This window comes from Heteronotia binoei, chromosome 6 (assembly GCF_032191835.1).
Source record: "Heteronotia binoei isolate CCM8104 ecotype False Entrance Well chromosome 6, APGP_CSIRO_Hbin_v1, whole genome shotgun sequence".
NCBI classification, from domain to species: Eukaryota; Metazoa; Chordata; class Lepidosauria; order Squamata; family Gekkonidae; genus Heteronotia; species Heteronotia binoei.
The window spans coordinates 100,998,188-101,021,813 of record NC_083228.1 but is presented as its reverse complement, the minus strand read 5'-3'; the positions used below and the strand labels follow the sequence as shown (position 1 = coordinate 101,021,813).

The 23,626-nt window shown below is 41.8% G+C and overlaps 1 protein-coding gene across 1 annotated transcript in view; it reads right to left on the bottom strand.

Annotated features, from left to right (window-relative positions):
* RHBDD1 (rhomboid domain containing 1) overlaps positions 1-22,676 on the bottom strand; it is a 45,277-nt gene extending 22,601 nt beyond the window's left edge. The window contains exons 1-5 of the mRNA XM_060242697.1: positions 22,544-22,676; positions 20,409-20,529; positions 10,421-10,901; positions 8,971-9,103; positions 1,620-1,708 (exon numbers count right to left, since the gene is read on the bottom strand). Coding sequence (XP_060098680.1) covers positions 1,620-1,708; positions 8,971-9,103; positions 10,421-10,853 — 655 coding nt within the window. The 5' untranslated portion in view covers positions 10,854-10,901; positions 20,409-20,529; positions 22,544-22,676. The remainder of the gene's footprint in view (positions 1-1,619; positions 1,709-8,970; positions 9,104-10,420; positions 10,902-20,408; positions 20,530-22,543) is intronic.
* Between the last annotated feature and the right edge of the window lie 950 nt (positions 22,677-23,626).

Below are 23,626 nucleotides of genomic sequence, written 5' to 3'. Positions count from 1 at the left end.
AACTGAAAGGTGGATATTCAAATTCAATCTTGCAAAGTTTGATAGAATCCTTATTTCAGGAACCTCTCACTGCCTTCATTTATACTTTTGCTTATTTATTTTCTCCTTTTCCCTCTGCTGTTCTCTCTCAGTTATAACAGAGTAATAATATACTAACAGATAAAACAAAAAAGTCTTCGGGGTTTTTTCGGTATGAGGGAAAATATTTTACATCAAGCAGGGAGATACCCTTCGCTTAGCAAATAAATTATTTGGGATTAAAGAAACTTAACATTGCAACTGAAATTTTTATGTGATGTTATGTTTCTGCAATCAGCACAAAAGAGTACCCATAAACTAGCATTTCTTTTTAGCAGCAGATATATGACCTGGAGAAACTGAAGGAAGGAGAGGTATGAGGAGAAGACTTTTAGGAACCTATTAGTTCCCACTTCTGCACTGACAACTTTTCTGCTGTCATGGAAATTGAACGTCTTGAAGTTGGATGGCATCAGGCTAACGAGGAAAGATATGATCCTTTAGATGAAATTTTGTCCTTAAATGACAGATCAACATCCTCTTGTACCAAGTATATCTCTCTGGGGCGGAGGTAGGCATTTGGTATTGGGTGATTCATCCATCAAGTGCTAAAATGTACAGCTTTCCTTCTATCTTGTAGTTTCTATAAAAGAGTAGCTGAAAACATATAGCCATGAAGGAAGCTGGGACAAGTGGTTGCTGCCTCATGAGTCTCTACGCTCTATGTCAATTTTGCTTTAAGGGCTACTGGCAGCAGCATGGATCTCTCTTTCACCAGACTCCTAGGTTGGGGGGGAGGGGGACACAGTTCATGTAATCACACTCCTATTATGCAGTGAAAAGAGAACCAGCACAAGAATCCTGCCAAGCAAAAGAAGCCAAAAGAAGCAGTGCTGTTTTTATGAGAAGGAGAAGAGCAAGGGTAAGCCAACAAAACAGACACTAATTCCATTGATCATTATCTGCCATGTTGGTATATGGGAGCCCAGGCTTTCACATGTATGTTAATATGGCTTTTAAATTGAGATATGAAAAGCAACAGAACTCACAAAGAGCTGTGCTTATAATTCAGTTTTGTTTTAGCCATAAGCTACAACAAAGCTTATAATTCACACTTGAGTCACAATCGCCCAGCTGATTCACGTGCTGTTTGTGCAGGGGTGTTTGGTTTTCTTCCGTACAATTGACAAATTCCAAATGCAAGAGTACATCCCCCACAAAGAAGATCACTTTAAATGAAACCATGTAATAAAAACCCAGAGTTCCACTAGCTCTGCTTTCTAAAGACAAAGCAATCGTTTATTTTGTGATGGATATAGGAGCACTGACAATGCTTTATTCCAAAGGCAATGCCCTCACAAAGAAAGAGTTCAAGAACTAAACTGCATGCAGTTTTGAAGGATTGTTTCCTGTCTTTAAAAGAGAGTTATTATATAAGGGTTTCATGGGAAAACATTGGTAGAAAAAAAGGGAAGACACTCATTGGGTGGAACATTATACAAACACTGGAAAGTTGGCAGTACAAATTAAGAAATGATGTTAAACTCAAAATCAAACTGTAATGTGAATTCTTCCTTACTATCAGGATAATCATTCTGTACCTGCACATGCTTCCATGATCATCTTCAGAGGTCCTTTGGTATACATCAGCCCAACAAGAATACCTGCCAGGTGTCCTGCAAAAGAGCTCCTAAGAGGATATAAATCTTTGTGAGATGCAATGCTCCTGATTAAATACATTCTGTACCCTCCTTATTCCAATGCACACCAATTAGTTACAGTTTGCAGCCTCTTTTCCACTGGATGCATCAAACTGTGAAGAGTTTACTATAACCAAAGGAACAACAAGTACTCCAGTGCCCGAAAACCATTTGGGAAATAACAATGGTTTATAAAAGCACAATGTATAAGGATTACTTATGATCCAGCAGGTCTCATGTGGCTTATTAACTTGCATGGTCATATCTGAAAACTAAATCCATTCTCCCACTGCTGGTACAGAGAAATCAGACTGATCATTTGCTTCTGTTTAAGGACATCTAGACCACAGGGTCTTTCATCAGCAATTCAGGACTCTCAGGCAACTCATGAAGACCTACCTTCTGGTTCATGAGCCCTTATAGAGCTGCTATATTTCTGCTGCTTTTGAAAGGCCTGTTGCAAATGTAATGTGTACAAAGTGCAGATGTCATATTTCCTCTATCTACCCCATTCTACTACAGGGCCATCTAGTGGAAAGCCCCTGCACAATGCAGGAAATTCACAAATACCTCCCCCAAACTTGAGGAAGATGACAGAGTTATAAAAGACAATGGAAAAAACAGCACACTAAGTATGATGGACAAGGCAATAGAACTGGATTACACAAATTTATTTGTTTCACATTTCTATCCTGCCCTTCCAAAGAACTATGAAATTGAACAGTATAAACTGCTGCACAAACTGGATTTCGCCGTTAGACAAATGTCTATTCTGCCCTTTGTCCAAGCAGCTCAGGGTGATGTACATGGTTTTCCCTTCCCCATTTTGTCCTCATAACAGTTCTGTGAAGTAGGTTGGGCAGAGTGAGTGTGATTGGCCCAAAGTTACTTTGAAAGGTTCACAGCAGAGTGGAGATCTGAAACTGCAACTCCCAGATCCTAGTTCAACACTGTCAACCATTACCCTGCACTGGCTCTCTCTTTGAATGAACACGGAGAGGAGCAGCATGATTGCAAATAAAGGTCACTTAAAGAGCAATCTTAAGAAGTCTATTCATAAGGCTCCAATTTTATTCTGTTGGGTGTCAGAACTTGTAACTTTCCTATATGCTGTTAGCCTAACCGACTCCATATTGAAAGCAAATACTAACCCAAGCAGCTTGCCCAAAATACTAACCAGACCCCATGTTATGTGTGCCTGTGCATTTCAAACAAACTGTGATCACTGAAGTGTAACAGATAGCCCAGGGTCAACATCTGCAGATGGCCTTTGAAGCCAGGCCGGCTCGCACTTTCCCAGCGGGACTCCATCCTCCCTACCTGATAACAGACCCTGAGAAACAGACTGTTGTCTCCACCCGTGTGAACCATCGTTTTATTGTTGTCAACAGAATCACATAAAGTGTATCGAATACTAGCTGTTGTTATCAGTGTTATTCTGCACCTCAAGCTCTGGAGTTCTCTAATAAATGCCTATACTTGCAACTAAGTCTTGGGCTTTTCTTGAAGTTCTGCCAGTTCTGACATGGGGTTTGCTCCCAGGAAGTGTTTTTAGGATTGTAGCTTAAATAGCAGGCAGAAGTTCCCTTCAGCACAGGCATGTTCAGATACTCCCCCTGGCATCTGCAAAAGCCGCCCTGGTCTTCTCTCTTTTTCTCTCTCTTGCAAGACGAAGTCCCCCCTCCTTGTAAATCTTCTTCCTACCCTCTTCCCCCTCCCTCACATTCTACTCAGCTGCCACTCTCTGTACCTACCAGGCCTCCAACATTCTATCACAAATAAATTCCACCAAGTTCAGTGGGTTGATGTACCTATCACCACCAAAGCTGGCAACTTAAAATCAGAAGAGTCAGGGGGGGAGTGTATGTACATGGATAGGCCACCCCCCCCCCAGCTTCACCACTGGTGCCCTTCTCAGCACAACCCTTGACTCCTTGTGGCTTCAGGTTAAAAGGAGAGATGACTTTAAACTACCTGAGTCCTACTCCTTTTACCAATCCTGTCCTGTGCAGCCTAGAGCAGATCTTGTAGCTACTAGTCTGACACTCTTAGCACTCCACTACACAGACTCACGTTGTCTTCAAGAAAACAGTTGTGATTAGTAATCATTGTAGCATTTTTGTTTCTGATATTGAAAATGGTTTGCATTTGCCTGTTATTTATTTATTCACTTATTAGAAAGAGTATAAAACATGTAACAAAACTGTAATGCAATGTAAGGAAGGAAAAAACAATGCAATAAAAGTATCAGACATAATATAAAAATGCAAAAAAAAACAGATTACAGAAATTAGAAAACAATGCTGTAAAATGAAACATGCACAAAGTAAATAGTGCAATTACGTACAATCCTCATCACTGAAAAGTGTCCTCTTGAACCATTTCATTTTACTACAGGTCTATTACCTTTATAGAACAATTCCATTTTATACATTCTGAAATGTGAGAGTCTTCCTGATCTCCTCAGGTAATCCATTCCACAGTCAGATTTGTTTCTTTTACAATTTTGCTTAAGATTTTAATGTATACTATAATGCATGCCCTACATATGTATAACGGTAGGTATAACACCAATCTATTGATGAACAAATAATGTTTGTTGAAAAATGTGTAGATTTTAGAGGAAAATCCAACTCCTTGATTTAATTCATACAAGATAAAAGTATAATCAAACAGGGAATGCACACTAACTCAGCAAGTTTGCAGCCTTTGATAGCTCCCCTAGCTCTAAGTGGGTAAGATAACCCACCTAAACAGTACATTCTATTTTTTTCTTCCAGATTACTGAGTAAAATATACTCCTAAAATCACTTATGAATACACCGGTAGTCAGTCCTCCCTAAGAAAGTCTACTATCAGGAGAAACACTGACTCTTTCCTGAACATTCCCAGTGTATTCTTTTATTGGGCTTAAAGGAGATATTGCTGCATGCCATGAATCCATCTTGCTCTGTTTCTTCACTTTTTTTTAATGTACTTGTTGAAAGATGGACAGTGAAAGTGTACATTCTCAGACTACATACCTATTTTCTATGAGTTATATCTGGCAAGGTTCCAATAGTTCTGATTATGATGGAGTCTTACAATGATATAGTCTGAAAGACTCTTGCTTAACATTGACTATGCTGAAGTTTACACATTGCTGTTTTACTTTCTCTGAAAAGGCCACACTAGGTAAAGTGTATTTTAAAAAGAGAGAGTAATAAAAGAATAAGACAGGACACTCAAAGTAAAAGGATGAAGAAATTGAAACAGAATGCAGAGCTAAACTTTTGCATGAAGGTTTCTTTGGAAATAAACCCATAGTAGTTACAGCTGATTTCACAACGCATTTTCTTTATTACTAAAGTAAAGCTTCAGAAAGAAGAAGAAGATGAAGAAGATGATATTGGATTTATATCCCGCCCTCCACTCCGAAGAGTCTCAGAGCGGCTCACAATCTCCTTTACCTTCCTCCCCCACAACAGACACCCTGTGAGGTAGGTGGGGCTGGAGAAGGCTCTCACAGCAGCTGCCCTTTCAAGGACAACCTCTGCCAGAGCTATGGCTGACCCAAGGCCATTCCAGCAGGTGCAAGTGGAGGAGTGGGGAATCAAACCCGGTTCTCCCAGATAAGAGTCCGCACACTTAACCACTACACCAAACTGGCTCTCCAAGTTGGCTGTGTAATAAATATAATATGTAGAAGACAATATTTCAGTGAAAATTAGAATCACACAAGATTGATTTAAGACTGTAATGTATATAAAACTCTGTTGTGTCTTTTTTTAAAAAATGCAGTGCTATTTCTAGGCTATTTTTAAATAAATCTCAAACACTGAATAAGAATTTGCCAGCCAAGTTGAGCTACAAGTATTGCACCATTCGAGCTTTTCTTCAATTACAACTGGGAGCATCGGAAGGGAGGAACAAGCCACCAAGAAAATAGCTATTTGGTGCACCATATCTCATATCTCAAAAAATGAATTAAAACATTCCAGTCCTTCAGCAGTCATGAAACTATTTTCAAAACAACCCTTTCTCAAAAGCACTGCTATGCTATAGAAAAATGATACTAGCTGCATTCCTTAATTTATTCAAGCAGCAACTACAATGACCACTTGATATTCTTATATTACAATATTAAAACAAAACAATATGGAATGTCGGTACTAGTAAATTACAATATCCAAAGCCAAAAACAATAACCAGACACTAGGCAGTCAAAAAGGAAATAATTTGTTAATATTAATTTATTTAGCCTAACCACTGTGGAAGATTTGTAATAAGAAATTGAAACGGAAAAATTAAAACACCTGGGTCTTCATATGGAGAACTTAGGCTAAGAAACTATCTACGTGGGACTTGATTTCCTTTTTGACTGCCTAGTGTCTGGTTATTGGTTTTGGATATTGTAATTCACTTGATATCCTTATCAGCAGTTGTTACATTTAAGGCCGTTTAAGACCCTTTATGACCAGGGGCCTGCATATCTTCGGGACCGCCTCTCCTCATATGAACCCCCGCTGGATTCTGAGGTCTGCTGCTCAACATCTTCTCATAGTCCCTGGTCCTAAGGACGCCCAGCTGGCTTCAATGAGGGCCAGGGCCTTTTCGGTCTGGGCCCCTACCTGGTGGAATGAGCTCCTGCTGGAGATCTGGGCCCTGTGGGACCTATCAAGGTTTCACAGGGCCTGTAAGACAGAGCTCTTCCACCAGGCTTTTAATTAATCCAGTGGGCGTCCTTTGAAAGTCATCACTTCCCCCAGCATTTCACCATTATGGTGTTATGTTATGCTGCTAGCCGTCAGCCACATGCCGTTTATGTCTGTAAGATTGTTTACTGTGCTGCTCCTGTTTTGTAATGTGATTCCAATCAGTAAACTATATAGTATTAAAATCCAAGCAAGCATTCTTATAATAGTGCACCAGTTAGAGCACTGGACTAGAACATGCCATGGTGCCTACTGCCCCCTCTTCTGGTGACTGCCAAGTGTTTTTAGGAAGTGGGTGGGACCAGGTAGAGTTTATGCCCAGATTGGCTGTGCAGATTTTTTAAAATGTTGCTTGACAGCAGCTGCTACCACAACACAAAGTTCTACACTGGGTTACTGAATCAATCATTTTGTGGTTGGTTCCACCTCCTGTAACAGCCATTCTGTAGCAGCTGCTTTGTTACCGCACCCACCATGTGTCAGAATTCCAAATGTGCCAGCAGGCTCATAAAGGTTGGGGACCTTTGACCTAGAAACTGGGAGACCTAGGTTTGAATCTCCACTCTGCAAGGTAAGTCTGTTGAGTGATCCTGGGTCAGTCTCATATGCTCAGCCTAACACCTCAGAGGACTGTTGTGAGGATAAAACAGAGAATAGGAGAACAATGTAAGCTACTTTGGGTTCCCACTGAGTGGAGTACAAATGGAATCAATACTAGCTTAGTTATGGCCTAAAAAGTTTGTAATGCTTCTTGAAGATGTTCAGTATCAAAAGTTAAACCATGACTTCAAGAATAAGAGCACAGTTCATAAACTACCAAGAATGCTTTCTACAAGGCTTGAACTACTGGATTGGGAATACAGATGAGGTAGACCAGGGTGTCAAACATGCCAAATCAAACCCCTGGAAGGCTCCTATCAAGCCCCCAAGCAACTGGGTGTCATCTGCTTCATTCTCCATATATCTTGCTTCCTTCTGCATAACTGCTTGCTTTGCAAGGCTTGCTCAATTGCACAGGAGCTACAGAGCAAAACCTCTTTTTTTTCCATTGGCTAATGCTCCTCTTGGGGCAGAAGAGGGGAGGAATAGCTTGCTTTGCCAGGCTCTCTCAATTGTACAGCACAGCTACTGAGCCAAGCCTCTCTTCCTTCTGTTGGCTGAGGCTCCCCCCCCCCCAGTCCCCTGAGGAAGAAAGGAAAGAGACAGAGCTTCCTTTGCCCAGTTCCCTGGATTCCACGGGAAAGATACAAAGAAAGCATCTTTAAGACCAATGAGTGCTAATGTTTTAAACATTTTAAGTTTTTAAAAATATATATTTGGGTTTGTCTGCTTTCTTTATAAAATTTATATCTATGCTACCTAATCTTAAATCAGTATACACATGGCCCAGCCTGGCATGGCTCAGCCCAACCTGACATGGCCCGGCCCAACAAGGTCTCATTTATGTCAGATCTGGCCCTTATAACACATGAGTTCGACACCCCTGAGGTAGACAGAAGAGATTTTGTGAAAAACCTTAGAAACTGTGGCAGAACTTGGATGACATGGTAATCTTTCAGGTATTGAAGGTTCAGTCCATTTAGAGACCCTATACTGCACACTATACTGCACTATCCCAAAGTACACTGCAGTTACTCTCAGTAATACACTCTCTGCACAAGCTGAGGTCTCCACACAATAACCAAGGGCAGCTCTGCCTAGTTCATAATACAGCAGTCCAACATATAAGTACAAAGGCATGGATAACTGTCAAAGTATCTAAGTCAAAAAGTAAGGGTTTTAGCTTTCTTGCTGCACAGGAATATGGCCACTGCATGATTTTTATGACACACTATGGATACAAGATAAGAAATACAGAAACACATGAAGAGTCAGGACTCAGAACTTGAAATAACTAGGGATGTATAAACCTCAATAATAAATTATTCCTGAGGTATTATAAACATATTTCAGATGATGTCCTTTTTTGTGTGACCCTGATCTAAACTGGACACTATTTTTGATAGACAATGAAGGTCACAAATCTCAGGTCTTCAGCAGATATTTTTGATAAAACAGCACATCAAACATTATACCTGCTAAATGTAGGTAATACAGCACATAACAGAACTTCAGTTGAGCTCTAAAATTTAGCAGGCTACATTTCAAAGGCTACACAGTGCAAGAGATTGTCATCTGACTGGTCAAAGGTGATGGTCAAATAAATGGTCTAGTATTTTTTAAAACATTAATCTCATTTAATCTTTTTAAAAAGTCATCAACATGGGTGATGGTAATTATAAAAGCATATCAGTAACTATTACTGAAAGTACTTTGTAACTTAACAATGTTTAATAAGGTTTCTGTTAATGAATTAAATTCTCCCTTCCTTGTCCCACGCCACAGACCAGAATTAGGGGAACCTGAGTTATTTTTAACATTAAAAATTAGGGGAATCTATGGTTTTTTAACATTAAAAATACATTGATAGTTCACACACTTTCTCTCTATAAATACTCACAACCAAACACAGAAGCACAGTAATTTAACATTAGTTGTACATGATTCAGCACACTTACCCCGGGTTGAATAACTGAATTGCTAGAAGTTCCAACCAACATGCATATTTGTTTACCACATGTATTCCCATGATGTTGGTGGTCCCTCCAGGGTGATAATAGTTGTTAAGAACTTTCAAGGCAAATAACACTCCTAAATCAAAATAAAAGGAATGAAATCACACCAAAGAGACGAATTTGCAGATAAAAGCAAAAACAACGAAGAGATACAAACAGAAGCTTTCCTCAATATGCTACTGAGATTTATTATTATCTTTGTTCTTCTTCCAAACGTAGGTTTAGAGGAACCTACAACCTATTTGGTTTGGTGCGGCTTTGGGGGGGGAAAGATATTCTTACTCACTAATTCAGTTTTACAATGTATTTACCTGTGGGAGGAATCATATCAGCATTTACATATCTAGAGATAACACCTTGTTTCTCAATGAAAATAATTCCACCCATCCCAAAAAAACCTAGTGCTAAAAATATACCTGCATGCTCTAATAAATACTGACTTCTTTATTGTAAACTTTTCTTTTGTTGTACTTGTTGTTCTACTGGAGCTACTTTCCTCCATTACTTCAGGGACTATTTTCACCCCTCACAGCCAGCAAATAGACAGAGGTACTAATTAAGGAAATTCCTTTTTTAGGCACCAGTGAACTGCTGTATGTGTCCAGCATTTCCTTCTGATTTAAGGAAGGATGTCAGATGTTACCTATCTTTAAATGCAGTAAGACAAATAAAACAGTAGATTGCATTGATATAATTTGGTTTGCTGAAATTCCACTACAATAGTAGTCTCGCATGTATAAATGCTGAGAAAGAGAGCATACCTTTGAAGAATTTCAAATCAGCTGAGATTCCTAGCGCAACTAATAAACAGTTGCTTCAGATTACTTCTTAAGAGAATAGGACAGTCCTATTAGAAAGGGATTTCCCAGTCTGTAATCACTGAGCTGTATAAATTAAATGATTTTACAACAATCCTTTACTCATAATGTGAAATAGAGATATTTGGTGGAATGATAACTGAACTCTAATTTAGGCTATATTGACCCTTTAAGTGACAACCTTTGTAGACACAAAACTGCCATCTTTCAGTCTGAAAAGAATTTGTTCCATAGCAAGTACATTTCTGTAATCCCTATTCTCACTATAACATTTGAAAAAATGGAAGGGAGATGGAATGTTTTAAAAAAAACATTCTGGTAGTATTTCTTTCATGAAATACTTGCTATGGGGAGTCCAGCTGTAAGGGATACAATATTTTTATTAAGAGTTTTATAGATGTATTTGTACAACATTCAACTTTCAAAGTCTCCCGCATTAAAGATTTCTGAAGACAAATGCAACAATCACAGACACTAAAAGCACTGCCACACACAAAACTGCAGTTAAACCTCTTCACTAAAAGTCAGTGGCCCATTGAAAATATAAATGATATAACAAAATTAGGGTGTCTTACCTGAAAAGCCTACAGCACAATTTAGCTTGTACATAGGATCATCCATAAGCTCTGCAAACACAGTTTCCAAAATCATATATACAACTCCAACTAGCAGAGAAAATAACGCAATTATATATCCAAACCACGGACTTCCAAGCCTTCTTTCCAATTTAATTCCCTTCCAAAGCAGAGAGACCATATTAAAATATAAATGCCAGTCGTCTGCATGATGAAGCGGTGAAAGATACAAACGATGCCAATCTTTCATGAAAAGACACTTTTCAACACTAATGCATGTTTGATCGAGTCGTTTCAGAGGTTGTAAAAAGAGAAAAATGTTTACTGCCAAAGTCACCAGTGTGACAGGTGGAATTCTGAAAAATCCAACTTGATGGATCTGAGAAAGTAGCAAAAGCAATCCAACATTTGTTGCTTTGTTTCTCCGCTGCATAACTTTTTTTACTCAAAGACACTGCAAATCCTGGAATAGCGCTGAAATCTGGAAATAGACAGATTTACAAAACTGAAAAACACTTGGAATCGTAATGTCAATACCAGCAACAAAACATAAAACAGACAGTGTTGAATGCTAATAAATTTTATTTTATAGAAGTTATAGAAAAGCAGGAAGAATTCTTATATCCAGTATAAATACCCTGGCTGAAGAGGGGCCTCATAGTGACCCATTTTATTTGTTAAAAAAAATAGTCCAACTAAAACATCTTCTAAGTAGAAGGAATGAAGAATGCAACAACAGAGTCTGCACAAATCAATTAAGAGAGTATATTTTAGCCAAGAAAACAAGTGCTTGAAAATTAAGAGTTCTCTGTGGGCAGTTAGGTGTGAGTCCAGTAGAATTTTAGGGACCAACAAGAGTTTCAGGGTATAAATGGTCAAGACTTCACCAGACAAGAGTAGAACTGCATATTATAAGTAATTAGTTTGATTAAAGCATGGTGCCTTTGCATCCTTTACAACATTCTGTACAACATCTCTCCCACCATCCGACTAGAATAAAAATACTGAGATCTCCATTTTGACTGGAGCTTTGACTCTCAAAAGATTATATATCCAAAACCTCTTGCTGGTCTCTAAGGTGCTACTGGACTTGAATGTAATTGTTATACTGCAAGCCAACACAACTACCCTCTGAAACCATCTCTTGAAAGTGTATTACAGAGGTGTCAAACTCCTTTGACACAAGGGCAGGATCTTACCACTTTGCTGGGTCATGCCATGCATGCCATAAAATCTAACATGAGGTACCAGAGGTATAAACTTTATAAAGGTGATATCAGATGTCAAATGGCAATAGCAGCTGAATGACAATAGCAAGCTTGATTGGATTATGTGCAAAATGCAGACAGATAATAGGTATGGAGGTACCAGTGTTGGTAATGAGACAGGAAACCTAGGTCTCAATTCCATCCAAGAGGATTCAGTCCAGGAGGATGCAAATAATAAATGGACAAGTCTGATCTTAGAAACCACAACATTCAGTTGCTGAGCTAAGAGTAGCAGTGCTCTTGCAAAGGAATTTCAAAGGGAGATTAGAAAGAGAGACTGCTGAATTGCAACTGATAATGAAGCTCAAGACAATGCATCCTCCTGGACTCAATTGAGAGCTAGTCTTCCTATCTAATTACCAATATGTGCTATTATCACTTGGATTTGAAATCACTCCACTCTCTAAGATATAAGGACTAATCCAAGTGTTCTAATTCATAACCAGCGTCTTTTTAAAAGCAAATAAATCCAGATAGGAACAGAGAAATCCATTTAACACACACACACACACACAATAGGCCAAAATAATTTTCTTAATGTACATTGTACTTGTCAGAAGAATCCATTCTTCCACCCACCCACCTTGCTTCCCTTCCTCCAAAAAAGTGTGCTTGCATACAAAAGTTTATACCTAGAATAAAACATTGGTCTTAAATCTGCCATGGGAATCTAACATAGTTCTCTTTCCTCCTCCTTTGTCCACAAAAGAGGAGAGGCAGCCCTGGAGAAGCAAGCAGAAGAGGTGCGGGATTTGTGTGAGAAGCAGAGAGAGAGGCAGACTTGTCTTTGTATCCCTCCTGCAAATGAAGCAGCCACAGAGCTCTCCATGTGCTTGTGTGTGTGTGTGAGAGAGAGAGAGAGAGAGGGGGGGGTGGGTGGGTGGGGAGGTAAGAAGCAGGAAGTGAAGAGCCACTGAGGGAGCTGGGGGGGAAGCAAGGTAAAGCGTACCTGCAGCAGCAGCCCTGGAAAGGAAGCAAGAGGAGGTTGCCTGGGGGCATGGATTTGAGCCCTGCGGGAACCAGATACAGCCCACAGACCACACATTTGACACCCCTGGTAGAAAGTCTGTCACTGTTTCTTTTCTGAATGACATGATGTGCTGACTATAAAAGACAAACAATGGTAGGTCACCACACACAAAAAAAAGCAGGAACACTACGAACAATGAAATGGGATGTACTTTGAATATTGGGACTTACATATAAGTTAACATACACAGAACTGAGCAGCACATTATTTTAGAAACCTGATTAACTCTCCCACTGAAATCAATGTGAACTGCCGTAACCTGGATAGCTCAGGCAAGCCCAATCTTGTCAGATCTCAGAAGCTAAGAAAGGTCAACTGTGGTTAGTATTTGGATGGGAGACTTCCTTGAAATATCCTGTCAGGAGGCAGGGGCAGGCTCAATTCAGCAGCCACCTCGCTGAAAAGAAAGAAAGAAAGAAAGAAAGAAAGAAAGAAAGAAAGAAAGAAAGAAAGAAAGAAAGAAAGAAAGAAAGAAAGAAAGAAAGAAAGAAAGAAAGAAAGAAAGAAAGAAAGAAAGAAAGAAAGAAAGAAAGAAAGAAAGAGGGAATTAGAAGTGTTCACTAGGGGTCCAATATTCTAAGCATCACTAATTTCACACCTAGATACTAGCTGTTATACATATAAATGATGGTGTGTAATTTTGGGGGTATGTGTTTTTAAGAAAAGCAGCTTCAAAGACTGGGGATACTAGTCCTGCTTACTGTTTCTTCATTTCAAACCTGCTTCCTTCCCCACTCCCAAAGAATGTGAGCAAACTTGTTTTGAATCACACAGTGTAAAAGAAATCCAGGGAATGATTTGGAGCAAGTCACACTACAAGTGGGAAAAGAGGTAAGCACATAGTGCTACATCCCTGTTTCAAACTCCCCCATCTTAAAGCTGCTTTTCTAAAAACTCCAGGCATCTGGGTTCTAATATGCACATTTGCATGTGAGGTGCAGTTGGCCCTTATGTTTTGTAATGAAACATGACCCAGAAAGAAAGCAATGTATTTATTCAAACACCTCTCTGGTGCTTTTGGAATGCAATGCATTTTCAACACAGTATTTTCTACAGCTTAAAACATTCTTCCTCCAACCTCTGCTGTGTGTATTAAAAGACTAATGGCATTTTAGACAATGAAAGATTTATTTTGTTTTCTCCAGTGATTTCCATTGTACATATTTACAGAATAATCTTGAAGTGGATGCTTGTCTTAACTTAAGTCTGCCATGTGCACCCACATTTTTTGTCACCTACACAAGACCAGTGCCTGAAAGTATGTATTCTAGGAATGTGATTGTTTGTATCAAACTAGTGAATAGTGTTTAAGGACGTATGTAAGCTGAACAGTGGTGCTTCTTATTCTTTGCTAAAACACAACCTATCTGTGAACTGAAGACTGTGTTGGAGCAAGAATCTACATAAACCCAGTCTGACAGCTACAGTATGACAGCTGGTGATCTAGCTGCCAGGCTAGGTCACAGTGACCTGATCAGCAGACCGGCTTGAGCCGGCAGAAGCCAAGTGATGCAATCTGCTGAGTCAGCACGGCCAGGATTGGCTGCTTGGACTATATATGATCTGTGTGTGCATCACACAGGTCTCTCCCTGTGAGATGGTGGTTAGGCGAAGCACTTTGTCCGTGGAGGTGATATTGTATAGACTGCACAAGAGAGCACTTGTTGTGTATATATGTTAATACACCTTTTGGCACTAGTTGCACGTGTCTGCCTGATTTTCTTTCCTGAAGCCCTGTGTCGGGCAAGTCATCTCCCTCACTCTGCTACTCCCGCTCCGACAGGGTTATGGGCCCAGCACGCTTCCGCTGCGCGGAGGAGAGAGTTGAGAGTTGAGCTGACTGTGAGTTTGGAAAGAGCCGGAGGCGAGGAACGCCGGTGAAGGACACAGAAGCACCACCGTTCTCTGTTTGAGAGCCAGAGGGACGTCGGCAGCCAGCTGTGAGGAGGAGTCGGCACGATGGCTCAGCAACAGCTTGGAGTAGCCGTTGAGAAGCTCACCTCAGCCAACTACGCGGTGTGGAGCCTGAGAATGCAACACTACCTCAAGCGTGAAGGGCAATGGCTGTTCGTGAGTAACCCCCCTGCTGACTTATCTCCTGCCGAGACTGTGTTATCGGATAAGGCACTGGCCAACATAGTGCTGTCTATAGGAGATGACCAGCTGGTTTATGTGCGAGGGAAGGACACTCCCAAGGCTGCCTGGGACGCGTTGAGTGCGGTGCATGTTAGCACCACTGCTGGTTCCCTCATGGCCTTGACAAGGAGGATGTTCCGCACCGTTATGCCGGCTGGAGGGTGTGTGAAAGATCACATCAAACGGCTAACGGACTGTTTCGTTGAGCTGGAGGCAAGAGGCAAGACTGTAGCTCCAGACGACAGAGTGTACATTTTGCTGTCGTCGTTGCCACCTGAGTACACTCCCCTGATAACTTCTCTGGAGACGGTGGACGTAGCGACCCTGACCATGGAATACGTCTGTGCCCACCTGCTTGACTTCCAAGAGAGAATTGCGGCCGTGAGCTGTCCGGGGGTGTCGGCCGGGCAGCGTGCTGTTATCGGTGTGTCCGGGAAGACAGCCAAGAATGAGCCAGCTTTTGCTGCTGGCAGGCGTCCGAAGGTGGAGGAAGTGGAGCCGACTGCGTTTGCAGTCCGTCGCTGCTATGGATGCGGGTCGTCGCAGCACCTGCTCCGAGCTTGCCCTGAGAGGGAGAAGAGGCGGGGGCGTGTGCGGCGAGAGCGGAGGACCGCCAGCCCGTGTGAGGAAGCAACCCGGCTGGTCACGTCTGCAGTAGAGAGCACAGGGTCTGCTTGGATTTTAGACTCCGGGGCAACGAGCCATCTCTGCTGCGAGAAGGAGTTGTTGAAAAACATTGACAGTCCTGAGCATAAGTATGTGAGATTGGCTGATGGGACCACTGCCAATTCTGTTTGCTCAGGCAATGTGGAATTTCCTGCACTGAAATGTATGTTGCAAAATGTGTTGTATGTACCCTCACTGCAGTCTAACCTGTTGAGTGTTAGCACACTGTTTGACCAGGGATACCAGGTGAGATTTGAGAAAACCTGCTGCAAAATCCTGGGAGGTGGGGGAAAGTTGCTTGTGACAGGAAAGAGGGAAGGTAAACTGTATGTGGTCCAGAGTGATTGTGCCCAGGTGGCTCAGGTGTCGAATGAGCCTGTGCACAATAATTGTATACATTTGCTCCATAGGAGACTTGGGCACTGCGGATTTAGGGCGTTAAAGAAAACCCTGGAGCTTGTGCCTAGTTTGAAAGTAAATCCTTGCAAATGTTACTTGGATTGCCAGGTCTGCAAGAAGACCAAAAGCAAGGCGTGTGCTGTTGCTAAAGAAAGCTCAAGGGAAAGCACACGAGCCCTGGAACTAGTCCATTTAGACGTTATTGGCCCATTGCCAAAGAGTCTGTCGGGGAGGAGATACTGCTTGGTGGCCACCGACGACCACACGAGGTACGCGTGGGTTTTCACCATGGTGCATAAGTCTGAGGTGTATAAGACATTCACCAAGTGGGTCAAAGCAGTGGAGAGACAATTAGGGGTTAATCTCCTAGCTGTACAAACCGACAGAGGGGGGGAATTCTTATCTAACCAGATGAAACGTTGGCTGGAGAACAAGGGCATCGCCCACCGTCTGACGAACCCGGCAACGCCCCGAGAAAATGGGCATGGGGCTGTATTGCAGAATGTGATGTATTGCATGTTAGAGGATGCACAACTGCCAATGACCTATTGGGCAGAAACCATACATGCAGCTGTTTTTTTGCAAAATAGGGTTTGGTGTAATACTGTGAAAAATGTGCCTTACAGGTTACTGTTGAACAAGACCCCAGATTTGAGTTCTTTAAAAGTCTTTGGGTCACGGGCTCGGGTTGGCATCCACTCCACGAGTAGCGGGGAGGGGGATGTCCGGGCAGAGAGCCTAATTTTTCTGGGCTACAAGCCAAGGGCCAGGTGTTATCGTTTCTGCAATAGCAAAAGCAAGATAACACTTAGTAAGAGTGCCCAGTTCAATGAAAAAAGCAGCTGGCCAAGGTTGCACTCCTTGCAGAAACAATTTGTCCTGCTGCCAAGTAGCGATAACGATGTTGGAGCGCAGCCCAGAACTCCAGCCCAGGAGGTGGCACCCAGCGGGGCTGGAGAAGGTGAGCCGAATGCTGGCACAGAGCCTGACGAGCAGAGTCAGGAGGCAGAGCCTCAAATGCAGGAACTGGAGGTAAAGTGTGAGAGTCAGGAGGTTCAACACCCAATTACAGGGGCAGAGCAACCAGCCCAGGAGGTGGGAACAGAGCAACCCGAAGAAGACAAAGCTGGTCCAAGCGCAGGGCCACGGGTGTCTGCCAGGTCCACCAAAGGCCAACGTCCCGCTAGGTACAAGTGTCCCTATGTCACTCTGACTGTCAATCCAGACCCACCCGGATTTGAGGAAATGTTAAAAGAAAAGGCTAAGAAATGGAAAGCCTGGGTGGCAGAGTGCGAGGCAAGGGAGAAGGAGGCTGAAGCCAAGCGTCTGAAAGAGCTGGCTGAACAGGAACACGATGATGTGTTTTACAATCATGATGAGTTCCTGAACGAATTCCGGAAAGGGTTCCGAGCTACGTAAATATGAACTGTAATGTTGCTGGTGGACATGTATGTAAACTGTGTAAAGTGTTTTGGTGCACTGGGTTTAAATAGATTAGGAGGTGTGTTGGAGCAAGAATCTACATAAACCCAGTCTGACAGCTACAGTATGACAGCTGGTGATCTAGCTGCCAGGCTAGGTCACAGTGACCTGATCAGCAGACCGGCTTGAGCCGGCAGAAGCCAAGTGATGCAATCTGCTGAGTCAGCACGGCCAGGATTGGCTGCTTGGACTATATATGATCTGTGTGTGCATCACACAGGTCTCTCCCTGTGAGATGGTGGTTAGGCGAAGCACTTTGTCCGTGGAGGTGATATTGTATAGACTGCACAAGAGAGCACTTGTTGTGTATATATGTTAATACACCTTTTGGCACTAGTTGCACGTGTCTGCCTGATTTTCTTTCCTGAAGCCCTGTGTCGGGCAAGTCATCTCCCTCACTCTGCTACTCCCGCTCCGACAGACTGGTGTATAAAATAATTATGAAAGTCATAATGTAGCGAAAGAAAACAACTTAACCTTAGAAAGGAAACACAAAATATGCAGCAAGCCCTATCCTATTCATTAAAATATTGCTGACTTTGCAGCCCTAACCTAAAACATCTACTTGAAATTAATTAAAATAAACATGTTTAAAAGATCACAGCCTTCTACATCAATAGTTTACACACTTTTCAAACCATGGTTTCCCCTTAAAGTGCAATACGGGACATGCTTTTCTTTTTTAACCATTTATCTGTTTTATTATTTCATTCACTGGCATAACATATCTGAAGCAAGGGTTGTCCAAGTGGTATTGTCCAAGTGACCAATTTTATTATGTTTTTATTCTACTTTTCAATGGAAATATGTATCATTATTCTGAAACTCCATCTAACATTTTAGTCCCCAAGAGCTCTGGCAAATGGTTTACCACATTTAAACACACAACAATACAAAACAGCTGCTAAAAATATCAGGGTATAGTCAAAGCACTAGAGATTAACCAGCAAAAAGTAATGATCCCTGCTTATAAGATTGCCAAACTCCAGGTGGTGCCTGTTTATCTCCTGGAATTATAACCGATTTCCAGCTAACACAGATCAGTTTCTCTAGAGAAAATGGTTACTTTAGAAGGAGAACTCTATGGCATTATACCCCACTGAGGTCCCTCCCCAGCTTCCTCTCCAAAATCTCCAGGAATTTTCCAGCTTGGAGCTGGCAACCTTATCTCTGGATACTCCTAATGGTATCACTGAAGTACTAACATACTGTGCTTGAAATTAAACCATCCCACAAAAACTATGCACCAGTTAGGTCCAGGTGGGCAGCCATGGTTGACCTGAAGCAGCAGAACAAAGTTTTAATTAAATGGCATCAAGATTTAATTCAGTGGCATAAAGTGAATTCAAACTTCGTTCTATGTCATGCAGTATCCTGAATGGGGGGGGGGGGGCAAAGTGCAGCTTGGGAGTCACATTTGCCTCTTTCACACATATTGTGTGACTCTTGAAGCCCCCACCACCCTGTCGGCCAGCTTTTTTCCACATCTCCCTCTATCACCATCTATTATCCTTCCTTCCTTCTCTCAAACATCTGATGTTCACATCTCGCAGCTCTCAAAAATGACATTTATTCTACGTGGCTCTTATGTTAAGCAAGTTTGGCCACCCCTGCGGTATCCCTTCAGCAATTCCTATTCTGAATGCTATATAATTAGACATGCAGACAAGTTCAATGCTTTTTGACTTGGAATCTTACTCCCAAATAAGTGTATGGGGCTGCTGGCTTAATCTAAAATTCTGAACACATGAACATGGAATTAGAAAGAAAACAAAATGTGTCTAAGACTGGATATTGACAGCACAGTATTGATCACTACTCTAACAGCTCAGACCTCAAAATGCTTTGTTGTTGTGACCATTCTTAATAAATAGGGAGAAATGTGATTCATTTGAAATCAACTGTTTTTAAAGTAATAAAATATAAATTTATATCAGATCATATCATCTTGATTCATACTCTTTAAGTTTTTTTAAAAAGGAAAACTTAAAATGCCTACCCACGTTGGCTATTTGGAAAGGCAACAAGATCTGATTCTAAATACACGTAATTGTGATTATGGAATCAAACACTATCCATTTAGAATCTGTGGCGTAGTTTAACACTTTTCCCAATTTTTTATCTTAGATTTTTCATGAATGCTACATAATAGACTCACTTTTCAAAATTATGCATATCATAACTTGCAGTAGAAAAGAAATGAGGTAGTTCAAAAGAAATCTTCTAAGGCAAATTATGTAAATAATTTGTAAGCATATTTTAGCTTCAAGCTGAATCACACGGCATGAACTTCATTTCAGCAGAATACTGAATATTAAACATGCAACAGGAGTCATTTTCTAAAGCAAGACCTTGCAATTTACTAAGCACATGAGGGTTCACTTTTGGAAGAGAAATATGCTTATATGAAAAGCATAGCCATTAAGAGATTTGCTTTAATTATCTCTGTGCCTAGACCCATTAAAATAAAATGTTATACCTTATAACACCTGCCTGTATAAACTCTTGGCATAAGACCAACAAACTCAAGGTATTTAAATAAAAAGTATCATTCACATTACATATGACACATGAACTATACCCCAAAGTCTTATGCAGTAACAAAATATTGCCTACTCCCAATGCCAGTCCTTAGTTTCCTGAACATGTCAAGCTCAGCATAGCTATAAAATCACTACAGAAAATAATTCTACAACAATAGTCATGGAGTTAAACTTCTAAATAGTTGTGGAGCTTTCATATTCTAAATTAGAGAGTCAAATTAAGAGAAGAAAATTCTTCTACTCTCAGCTAAACTTGATGTGAAGAATGTGAGCTGAATGAATATTATATTAGAAACAGGAAGATCAATAGAAAGGCAATTTGCATTCAGCAAGTATGCCATTAGACCTGGGAAATAAACAAAGCAAATGCTTAGTGGCTTGATTAAGATATACTTGCAAATCCACCCCTGTAGGAGCAATTCAGTTCATATTCCTGAATCAATGGGGTATCAGAGTCATTTCACCTGTGACAAAGTCCTGGTGTTCCCAATGTGTCTGGTCCACAAATGTGCATTAGGAGTTGTATGCTGGGCACTTAATTCCCAAGTGGGATGACAAGACAACTTTGGAATGTGTGATTTGGCCCTGAGAAAGGAGAAAGTTGGGTGAAAAAGAAAACACTTTTAGAATAACTGCAGTCTTTTAGGTCAATTTGTAAGTTAGTTTCTGCATAAACGTAACTGTAACATCTGTCACTGAGTGATTTTATTCATAGTGTTCTGAGTTATTTACATCCAATAAGACTGAATCAGCCATATGCAACTCAGCCGCCCTGAGTCCGCTTGCGGAGAGGGCGGGATATAAGCTTAATGTAATAAATAAATAAATTATAAATAAATTATAAAATTTCAGAGGGACACAGGAAATGATGATGACAACGACGATGGATGGATAGATATTCACATGCAGCTTTTTGACACACTTCATCTGGCTCTTCTGAGCATTGTTCTCCAAAGCTTGCATCCACTCCATAGTTCAGGAAAGTGGAAAAATCTATTGCATGCTAGGGCTTGTGGATAATACCACAAGGGTTCCCACCTTGAAACAGTCACCATTGCAGGGACTGGAAGATGAATAAGCTGCAAGTCTCAGAACAGCAAGCCAGGGATATAAGTATAGAGCTTGTCCTCTCCATGATCCCCATCCTTCTCCACAGGCTCTGAGTTCTCATCCCAGCACCCAAGCAACCACTAGGAGGAGAACAAAGTTAAAGTCCAGTAGCACATTTAAGACCAATGAAGTTTTATTCAGAATGAAAGCTTTCATATGCATGCATACTTCATCAGACAATGAAATGGGGTACAGTGAGCACTGCTATATATAGCTGTTGGGCAGTGGTTAAGAATGCATACAAAGCTAGAATCCAATGACAAAACAGTAAAATTAACAATTTCAAGAATGCAAAGTAGTACAAAGTTAGAATCTAATGGCAAAACAGTGAAATAAACAATTTCAGTGTTTTGCCATTGGATTCTAACTTTGCACTATTTTGCATTCTTAACCACTGCCTACCAGCTATATGTAGCACTGCTCACTGTAGCCCATTTCATTGTCTGATGAAGCATGCATGCATATGAAAGCTTACATTCTGAATGAAGCTTTGTTGGTCTTAAAGTTGCTACTGGACTCCAACTTTGTTCTACGTATTGTTTCAGATCAATATGGCTGCTCACCTGGATCTACCTGCTAGGAGGAGAGCTAGCTGGCTACAGAGAATACAATCACCACCACAGCAGCCACCCAGAAAAAGAACAAGCTGGCCACAATGAGATGCGGAAAGTTTTAGTCTGGTACATCTGAAGAAGTGTGCATGCACACAAAAGCTTATACTCAGAATAAAACCCTGTTGGTCTCAAAGATGCCAGTGGACTCAAGCTTTGTTCTGCTGCTTCAGACCAACGCAACTACCACCCCTGAATCTAGATTTATACATGTTATTACAAGATGCTTCCAGATGTACAAGAATGGTTGTAACCAAACAAGAAAATTTTTAAAAATGCATATTATTTGTAAAAGTGAACAGTTCTGAAGAAAAGAGTGAGGAAACTATGTAAAATGAAACAGCGACAGGATACTCCTTCCCATGCAAAAGCTCAGGCGGGGCTTCATTACTCAAAACTCTTTCTCAAGAAGATAAGATTCATGTGAGTAGTCAAGTTGGCCTGAAGCAGCAGAACAAAATCGGAGTCTAGTGGCACCTTCTTCAGATGCAATGAAGTGAAAATTACCAGTCCATACATATCGGTTGAGGGTGAGCAATAAATCAGTACCTCTGAAACATCTTCAGTATACTGTATGCTAATTTACTGTCCACCCTCTGGTAACTTCCATTTCATTGCATCTGAAGAAGCAGGGGGTTTTTTTAGCAGGAACGCAGTTCCAGCTAGCTCGGCATCAGGCGGTGTAGCCTAATATACAAATGATTCCAGTTGGGATCTTCTACCAAAAAAAAGCCCTGTGAAGTGTGCGTGCACGCGAAAGGTAGCACCTTGAATAACACTTCGTTAATTTGAAAGGTGGCACTGGTCTCGAACTTTGTTCTTTCCCCAAGAGACTGTTTCCCGCGGAGCTACAGGAAGACCTGGAGCGCGTCGCCCACCTCCTCATCCGCCGCTCTCAGACTCCTGGAGGGCGAGGGGGAAGGTGACGGTGAAAGCGACCCTTTCGCGCGGCACAAAGCCCCACTCCAAGCCCTGAAAAGCTCCTGCTCCATTCTCCGTCATCAAACTTACGTGGGGCGGGGCGGGCAGCTGCGTACGCGGCGCTCGGAGGGGACCAAACAACGCCCCCACGTGACCCAATCACAGCTGGGGAAAGACGGCAGGGAAGAAAGATGACGTCTCTCCTCCTCCGCCAGGCACTGTGACGGCACAGAGTGCGCGACATGCCGTCGGGCGAGGAGCTTTTTCGCCGCCTTAGTAATAAATGGGCGCAAAGTGGTAAAGCAGCAGTACTGCAGTACTGTGATCTGAACTCTCTGCTCACGACCTGAGTTTGATTCCGGCAGAAGCTGGATTCAGTTAGCCGATCCAAGGTTGACTCAGTCTTCCATCCTTCTGAGGTCGGTGAAATGAGTACCCAGCTTGCTGGGGGGAAAGTGTAAAAGACTGGGGAAGGCAATGGCAAACCACCCCATAAAAAGTCTGCCGTGAAAACACTGTGAAAGCAACGTCACCCCAGAGTGGGAAATGACTGGTGCTTGCACAGGGGACCTTTCCTTTCTTAATAATAACGCTGAAGCAAATGTAGTCGTCGCTGGCGACTGGCTACTATGGCGCACACGCAGCCCATTTGTGTCCCCCCCCCCCCCCCCAGTCTTCTAGGGTGAAAGACAAAACTGGAGAATTCAGCAGGTCTTGCTCTCAAGGAGGCGCACAAAACCTGCAGAAGGTGTCATGCGGCCGGAAGGGACCAAGAACGCCATTTGAAAGCTGTTAGGGCAGGTCGATGACTAACTGAAGATAGCAAGAGTGTGTCTTTATGTTGGTCCAGTACAGGGGTGGCCAAACTGTGGCTCGGTAGCCACATCCACATCTTTTACACAAATGTGGCTCTCAAAGAGAGCCAGTTTGGTGTAGTGGTTAAGTGTGCGGACTCTTATCTGGGAGAACCGGGTTTGATTCCCCACTCCTCCACTTGCACCTGCTGGAATGGCCTTGGGTCAGCCATAGCTCTGGCAGAG